A 9,023-nucleotide genomic window follows, 5' to 3' on the forward strand; every position below is an offset into this window, starting at 1 on the left:
TATAGCCCAGAAGAAGCGTATAGTGTAGGTTTTATTTTGGAAAGAGACATTTCTCTGTAATAAACTCTCTTTTCCAAAGATGAGTGATTTCTCGATCAGATAGAGTTATTGTTTTTATAACTTTTTTGTTTCAGCAACATTACATTTAAAAACTGTACGTTTGAGTTAAAATATATATTTATAATTTTAATAAATGACAAATTAAAAAAGCATGAACATTTTTTTTGTATCGAAAAAATATCAAACCGTGACACCAAAGTATCGAACCGAACCGTGCATTTTGTGTATCGTTGCACCCCTAGAAAGGAGCCCTTCCCGACCCAGCAGCAACAGGTGATGCCACAGCAAAAGGCCTCTAAGTGGACAACCAAGTTAGATTAAGCAGATAAAACATCCACAAATTCTGTGCAATGGCAACAACATACATACCATGTCAATGCACCTGTTCACATGCAGCCGACCAAGCAGCGAGCGACAACAGATGCCAGGAAATTTGCAACATGTTCGCTCAGCGATTGAGAACGGGCCGGAAATTTGACCGTCAGTGAGCATAGAGAGGGAGGTGACAGAGCCTCCTTATATACACAGCGCCCCTGCTGGCACTAGGTCAGCATATTCAAAACGGGCATGTTACTCATTGAGAGCAGGCTTAAACCATCCTGCTACATCATGTCAATATTGTGAAAAAATCAGAGGAATTCTTCCAGCACCTTGTTGAATTTATACTATAAATTTAAAAAAGTCATTTCGGAAGGAAAAAGGGGTCTAGCCTGCTACTAATGAAGTGGCCAGTGTAGCAGTGATTCCTTGTTTATAAAAGCCAAAAATTAAATGCATGATTTCAGCATTGTATAATCTTATATAGCTTTGGGAGGGAAACAGCTTTGTTGTGCTATCTGCTTATTTCGGATGACCCCGCAAAAGTCTGCTGACAGTCCAAGTTTTTGGACACTTGCCCACAAATAAAATACAGAATTACCAAAGTGAAAAGAAAAGTGCTATACTGCATTACTGAAGCTCATATGATCAAGGTTAAGAAATTGTTTCATGTTCTTGTTTTTAATTCAAGGCGCTCAGTCCCCTGCTATCCTCTCCTTGCCGAACACCCGTTCTTCCCTTTTATCAAGATCTACTGTGTGTGTGTGTGTGTGTGTGTGTGTGTGTGTGTGTGTGTGTGTGTGTGTGTGTGTGTGTGTGTGTGTGTGTGAGGGAATATTAGCGTGTATTTCGCCTCTGATAATTATTCCATTAAGTATGGGCTCAGATGGTGCAAAATTGCACACAGGTTGCCATAGCAACTTTATGAGACGTCGGTCCAAGTTTTGAGCACGTTCAAACAAGGCGTGGCTTCTTCGAGTGAGTGAGCGAGAGATGGGTCATAGTAGAGAAGCTGAGAGACGCGATGGATGCTGGAGCCGTCCTGCTCTCGCTTGAAGCTTTGTTCGTTTACAGTCCGTTTATTGCGCCTTCGGTCTCAGTTTATTAACACCGTCCTTAAATCAACCAACAACATGGCTACGGTGGTCTTCCTCCGACGATTTATTTTATTTTATTTTTTGAGTTAATTTTTTCATAGCGACGCTGAACACAACGGTGATAGAAGAAGAAGATAGACCGAATTTGTTCTCCATACAAAGGCTTGGAGAGGCCCACATCTCAACATCATGATCTAGCACATGCCTAGGACTGCTCGTAGGTGCTTTTGGACGGACGTGTGATGGTTTTCCTGGATATGGAGCCTGCTGTGTGCTGTAAGGATCAGAGCAAGGAAAAGGCTCGATGGACTCTGCTGAAAACAGCTCAGGACACATCCGTATAACTGGCGTTTGGAGCGAAATGACTAACACAAAGGCATCGCTTGTTTGTGTGGACAGTGTAAGAAAACGACTGAGGTAAAAGGAGGAAAATACTGAACAAATAAAGACTTCACAAGCAAATAGCGAGCTTTAGACTGTTGACATGGCTGCACCTCAAACGTACAAGGCTGTGAACCAGTCCGCCTATTTAACAGATAGGAGGAAAACATAACAGGTGAGGACTAAACGTATTTAGCTGATATTCAGTTTAATGATGTTTAATTAAAGATTTTGTTTCTAATAGCACAAGGGTACAACTGCTAACTAGCTTTGTAGTATAGTAAACAGATTTTCTTTTAATATTCCAACACTACCTTAGAAGTTATGTCTTTTCCAAATCACTGTAGCTACGGGGGTATACTTTAAAAAAAGTTACCAATATGAAAAAAAAGAAGCAAAAAAATGACAGAGGGAAGCACAAACTCATCGACAGATATGCATTTCAATTTGAAATGTGTATTATGTGTATTTATTAATGCATTAAATAAAAACAGGCAACAGGTGGCTCCACTTTGAACTAGCATCTTACAGTTTTGATCAAACAGTGAATCCCAGTTTGATTCTGTAGAAAGTTCTTTCTTACTGTATAAACTTTATAAACAAAGAAAGGAAATGCAAAACATCTCAAACAAAATGATCTACAAAACTAAAACAAAACGGAGCAGGAGGCTTATCCAGATAAGCTTGTCGACAATTTCTTAATTAAAATGGTTACTATATACAAATATACATATACAAATGCATAGATGTGCATCCATGTGTACAGATACATCTTTGAACCTACAGACAAATACTTTCAATATAATGATATTCTCATTCTATACAATAGCACAGCTCATAACGTGAATACCTAATCTTTCATTTTTATACACATAAAATATGTATTGCTTATATTTATCTTAAATTGTGCAATATTTTTACTTTCTTTAATTTCTTTGTCTGGGCTGTTCGACAAAGTCACTCCACAAACTGATATGCACGTTTTTAAGAGCGTTGGCTGCACATGGCTGCTTTAAATTGCATTTTCTGCTCACGCCGTACCTTCCCTCTCTATTCTTAAATAAATTCTGAATATTACTTGGAAACATAGTATTTCTTGTTTTGAACATCACCTGTGTGGTTTTAAATTGTACTAAATTCATGAATTTCATAACTTGTGGTTTCAAAAAAGGTTTATTTGTGTGTTCACAATCCCAAACATTGTGTCCTTATTGCTCTTTTTTGCATCGTGCATATTTTTTGTAAAGAAGTTGTTCTGTGTTGTGTAACAGCTAAAACAGATTCATATAACAGGAAGGCTATAACGGCAAGAATATGTACTGATGATGCTTTCCTGGAGTCAATCTAAGAACCACTCAATGAGGTCATAGTCCTTAAAGCTGGGCTTTATTTCATGCAGGTCACTGTGGAGCGTTATTGAAATGGCTTTTACGTAAAGACAGAAAGGCAGCAGGCATGGAGTGCTCACAGAGCTATTTACAATCAAAAAATGTCCAACAAAATGGACCATACCACTATTAAGCAGCCAGTGTAACAGTGGCGTGGTCCATGTGGTTTCCTTTCCCGTGTTGATGGTCTTGGAGACAGTGAGAATAAAGACCACGATTAAATGAGTTACCAGCAGCTACTTTAGCAATCATTAAACCAACATAGAGACTCTAATCTAAAACTGTGTCTGAAGCAAGGGATGTGGCTTTTTTTTTCCTTCCTTCATTAACAGAGTTGCCTTTGAGGACGGGCCTGCAGGATAGTGTGCCTTTTCCATCTTTTATGCCTTCATAGAAATAAACACCCGTGCAAATTTTCATGAGACTGTCACCAAAATGCAGCAGCCAACTGAGTGAATCGAGAGCAGAAAGTTACTGATGCACTCCATTTACACAAGGAATAGCACCGATAACCAACGGCATCGACAGAACTGATATGAATTCTTAGAACTGACTGCTATTAGTGGTGTAGTGACACATTCAGGCCTTTTACAACAGCTCACCCAGGGGATGAAACAAAAATACAATAACGCTTGTTAAACATGAATTTTTTTTTATCAAATTAAACTATAGTGTTGCTAATTAGTTTTATTCACATTTCTTTATATTTAACAAAATAATTTGTTGATCTAATGTAAGGCCATGTGAAACCTTTCAAAGCCTTCTTTGCACCTAAAGACAGAAAAGCTTTTTTTGGTTTTTTATTAATGTTATATACCATGCCTTCCATTTCTCAGTTTTTTGTTTGACCAGGACTAGTGTAAAGTCTTTATATAATGCTTTAACAAAAAAAAAATTAATTATACAACTCAGTTTGAAAACCATCTGGTCCCACTTGTTTGCAGATTTTATACTTAACACCTAATTCCAATTTCTTCTTTGGCAATTTCTGCTACAGGTGTTCATCAATTGCTCTAAAGATTCAGTTTATTTCAACAGGCTCTGTAATAGTAATGTCGTTTTCTCTGGTCCCCTCCCCAATCAGACCAGGAGTGACATGTTTAGCCGCATGTTCTCCTTAAATTGCTGGCTGTCTGAGTGGTCTCCAAAAAACCATGTGGGCTTCACAGATAATTGGGAAACTTTCTGGAGGAAACCTGGTCTTGTTAGGAGAGATGGCATCCATCCCACTTTGGATGGAGCAGCTCTCATTTCTAGAAATCTGGCCAAATTTATGACCCTCCCCCCCAAAAAAAGAATAAAAAAAATATGACTATCCAGAGTCCAGGAAACAGAGTTTCAGTCTTAGGCTGTGTCCCAATCCAGCGACCGCACGCTGTAGTATGAGAAGTGTGGAAGTGCAAGGCTTGTGAAATGGGACGGTCTGGCCTTCGTCAGGCTGCTCAGGTTGCCTAGCAACCTTGATACTAACTGCAAGAAACGTTTCATACAGCTTTGTGTGACAGAAATGAAGGAGAAAAATGTTTTTTTGTTCATTCATTTTTTTTATGACATCACTGTGATTAGTTGAGTGTCTGAGGCTGAGACCACGGGACTGTAAAACATGATTGTTGGGCTTCATTTCTGTGCTGAACAGTCATTTCAAGATTAGTTAGTAAATAACAATTAGCTGATGTTGTTCATGAGACTAAAGTCATCTGACTTTTCTCAAATCTCACTTACATATAATATGGCCAATATTATATTCATTTATTACAGCAGTAATAAATCATAATAATCTGACAATAATAACAATCTGACATATGTGTAAAAAGAAAATGTACGAGCTGTGATAACTGTGTCTGATAGAATGAAGAGTCGACTGATATATGAAATATTCCTTTATTGGGTGAGAAAATCAGACCATGTCATAACTGCTGTAAGTCACACAGAATAGATATCAGAGCCTTAAACAGGCTGACGTCTGCTAAATGGGTCAAACTGGGCAGAAAGTCTACAAACACATAACATCCTTATAGAATATGATGTAACACTATAGATCAACTTAGCTCAGAATATATATTAAACCCAAGTTAGTACAAACATCGCTAAAGTCACATAACTTTGCCGACATGTGGCCAACAGGAATGTTTTAATGTTCTACATTATTAAACATTCGCACATAAATAAGTGACATAATATTCAGTACTTACTTTTAAAAGTTTACTCTTCAGCCGCTCCGCTTCAGCTGTCTGCCGTATTTTTCAGCAAAATTATCCACACCCGCCGCCGCGCGCTATGAATTGTGGGATATATGGGACCACGAAGTGTACACCGGAACACACTTCAAATTTGGGGAAATCGACGGCGCATTTGGAGTACACTTCGGATTGGGAGAGCCGTCGTCACGACGCTGTGACGTAATAGGTCTCAAAATGCGTGCGGTCGCTGGATTGGGACTCAGCCTTACACGCCTCTATGCAGCTTCTCTCCTCCTGCTACCCCCCAAAACCCCATCTCCATTGAGACTGTGTCAGCTCCCAAACAGACAAAAAACAAACTAAAAACCAGCAAAAACAACTTAAACATAAAAATCCAGTATCCACATCTGAACCAAAGAGTAAAACAGTGAAATGTGGATTATTACATGTTAGGTCTCTCCTCCAAGTCTGTTAGTAAATGATTAATAATTGATCAACACATCGATTTACTCTGCCTTACAGAAACCTGGTTGCAGCAGTGAAAACTTTGTGTCCACAGTTTTTTGAACAATAATTTCTCCATCTTGTTCTTTAGGGTTATTTCCATGGTGACCAACCTCATGGCTACCGCTACAGAGACCATAGTGCAAACCACAGGAAACCTGTCAGACCATAAAGACCAAAGAGGAAGTGAATTTGGTCATACCCATCAGGAACTAAACCCGTCTGTGCTGAGTGCTGCTGAGAGTAACTCTGTTCTCCATGGAATCATAGTGGCAGCTCAGGCACTGATACTGCTGTCTGTATTCCTTCTCTCCTGTCTTGGTAACTCAGCAGTTGTCGTCGTTATCATCAAGCACAGGCAACTTCGAACAGTGACTAATGCTTTTATCATGTCGCTGTCGCTATCGGACTTCCTCACGGCTGTCTTGTGTCTGCCATTCTCTTTTGTTATGCTTTTCAGTAAGGATGGAGTCTGGATGTTTGGGGATCGTTTCTGTGTTGCCAATGGGTGTTTGAACACCTGCTTTGGTATTATCGCCACCCTGACAATGACTTTGATATCCTTTGATAGGTACTATTCCATTGTCAGACAACCACAGGCTAAAATAGGCAGACAGAAAGCAGCCCAGTTATTGATTGCAGTGTGGATAACTGCTGTCATTTTCTCTCTGCCTTGGTATCTGGTAATCCGAACACCTAAAGAAATCCACAAGCAAGGTTTTTACCACTGCATGTATGTGTTCCACTCTGGCACCTCACTCATGGGAACAGCTTATAGCATCTGTCTGATCATTGTATGTTATTTATTGCCTTTTTGCCTGATGTGTTTTTGCCATTACAACATTTGTAAGACTGTTCGGCTCTCAGAAATACGAGTCAGGCCTGTGACCACATATGCATACTTACTTCGATTTTACAGTGAAATGCGAACAGCCACCACAGTTCTGATAATGATTGTTTTCGTTATTTTTTGCCGGGGGCCATATTGTCTAATGGGGCTAGTTACTGCTATAGGGGACTACACATTTAATCCTGCAATGGACACAGTGGCCATTTGGCTAGCTTGGGCAAATGGAGCCATTAACCCTCTGATCTATGCTCTGAGGAACCCAAATATAGCCATGTTACTGGGACGCAGTAGAGAGGAGGGCTATCGGACCAGAAATATTGCTGCATACCTCTCCAGCCAAACTCAGAACCACGAGGCCCGGTTTAACAATGCAGAGAGGATAAAAGATCGCTACCTGAGTCGCGCAGGGCTTAACAGCCAGCTGTTGACTTCGAGTCCTGGAAAAACAGGAGGGGGAGGAGAAGTGTCAATGTGGGCTTGTAAAAACCCTGCTGTGTACTTCTGTAAGGACACTCAGCAAAATACTGCATCACTGCCAAACTCAGTTGGCGCTCAAAAGACAAAGAGACCTGACACGAGCCTTTGAGATTGTAGAGTTTGCATTATCTAAGAGTTGGTTTCATCATAAGTGTTATTGCTATGAATCAAGATTTGTTTTAAAGACTTGATACTGTGTATGACTCCTGAGACCAAAACTCTTATGTTTATGATTAACATTGTGCTCCAGGTATGAACAACACAAAGAATAATTTGAGTTGTTCATACTAAAATGATCATATTTACACTGTGCAAGTATCATCTTGGATGATACCATTAGGTCCTCTCAAACATACTCATTTAAACTGACTGAAATGAGTATGTTCTTGTTCTGTGACACAGAATGCTAAAGGGTGCAAAATAGCTCATGTCTGAGTTTGAACATCTTTATATCTGTCCTTAATCTTAAATGTGCCACACAGCATATGTACTGTTCACGTCATTTCCCCTGTCCTCACCAGCAAATTAACATTGTCTATTGTTTGTTTAGCATATTAAAGCAACATAATTAGATGCCACTCTCCTAATATCCCTACCTATCAGTGGCTCCAACATGACTTTAGTTGGAGCCACTGATAGGTCAGTCAGACCAGGAAGTAGCATTGTGGCATTTTTCCACAAATGCTTCAAAAAGATATTCATTACAGAGCTGGCTATCAAACTGCTACTCTGGGGAAGCCTGTTAATGCGCCCGTTAACACGCGGCATACTACTGCCATGCAGTAACAATGGCTCATAAACCACAATGTGAGCCTGCTAGATTGTGAACACAACATATTCAGTAAATAATTCTACGACTGATTTCTCCTCTAAGCCTCTCTTGTGATGAATTTAGTGTTATAATAAAATTGATAGTTGAGTATAGGTAGTAGGCATTAGCCTCCTGTTGCGTGGCCTGTCAGCTCTTCACCGGCTATAGCCGGTGTAACACTGACCTCAAAAGTACTTTCCGAAGGTAAAATATGTGAACTTCTGAATAATGCACACTTGTAAATTTAAACAGCATGTGGTATCTACAAACATTTGTGTACAATGATGGTACAGCTTCTGAAATACTGATGTTTTAAAGTCCATAAAATTAAAATACTAAAGAAAAGAAAAAGGGTCTTATTAAATCTCCAAAAGTTGATTCTGTTCATCTGGACGCTACGTCCAGATGAACAGAATCAACTTTTGGAGATTTACTTACCTGGATGATTGAGATGCATCAAGAGGTGTTACTAAATGTGTATGTGCTACATTGTTAGTAGCCTTTGTGTACTTTTTTTTTTTTTTAAATGAGGTGGCATTTCTGAATTATTTCCTGACTCAGATATTTTAGTTCCCAGCGTTACAAAGCAGTCACACATGATCCTTACCTTGTGAGAGACCGGCATTTCAATACAGTATACTTACATGTATTCTAATGATGGTGATGCCACTCTCATATACACCAAAAGAATTGATTTCCTGAAGTAAATGCAGTGTGAATAGATAGATGAATGTTTTGAGCTGAAATGTAATAATTTCTAACTGATAAGTTAGAAATGTTGAATGAGCTGAAATACAAATCATTCAGCTAAAAGTGCAGAACTGTTGAAAGTTCACATAGAAGTTGGAAAGTAGCTGGACACCTTTAAAATGTACAGTACATTAGAAAAAGCTGACTAATGACAAAAGAAAATTTAGAGTCAGAAACCATCTGAATGAATATTGAAAGCTCACATTC

At 39.1% G+C, this 9,023-nt stretch overlaps 1 protein-coding gene across 2 annotated transcripts; it reads left to right on the top strand.

The window, feature by feature from the left end:
• Nucleotides 1-1,336: 1,336 nt before the first annotated feature.
• On the top strand, nt 1,337-8,415 carry gpr135 (G protein-coupled receptor 135). Of its 2 annotated transcripts, none has more exons than XM_026151960.1 (2): nt 1,337-2,031; nt 6,020-8,415. In XM_026151960.1, exon 2 carries the CDS (start codon nt 6,030-6,032, stop codon nt 7,362-7,364), a length of 1,335 nt encoding a protein of 444 aa, XP_026007745.1. In that variant the 5' UTR covers nt 1,337-2,031; nt 6,020-6,029; the 3' UTR covers nt 7,365-8,415. The 2 variants fall into 2 exon arrangements, with proteins under 2 accessions (XP_026007745.1, XP_026007746.1); XM_026151961.1 differs by having other exon boundaries at nt 1,337-1,892.
• Nucleotides 8,416-9,023: the final 608 nt, after the last annotated feature.

This window comes from Astatotilapia calliptera, chromosome 19 (assembly GCF_900246225.1).
Source record: "Astatotilapia calliptera chromosome 19, fAstCal1.2, whole genome shotgun sequence".
Lineage (NCBI taxonomy): Eukaryota > Metazoa > Chordata > Actinopteri > Cichliformes > Cichlidae > Astatotilapia > Astatotilapia calliptera.

Excerpts from the sequence above, each read along its gene's own strand:
- gpr135 (XM_026151961.1), top strand. The coding sequence starts at position 1,780 with ATGGACTCTGCTGAAAACAGCTCAGGACACATCCGTATAACTGGCGTT. Across the intron at positions 1,893-6,019 it reads AGTGTAAGAAAACGACTGAG|GGTTATTTCCATGGTGACCA; the intron begins GTAAAAGGAGGA and ends CTTGTTCTTTAG.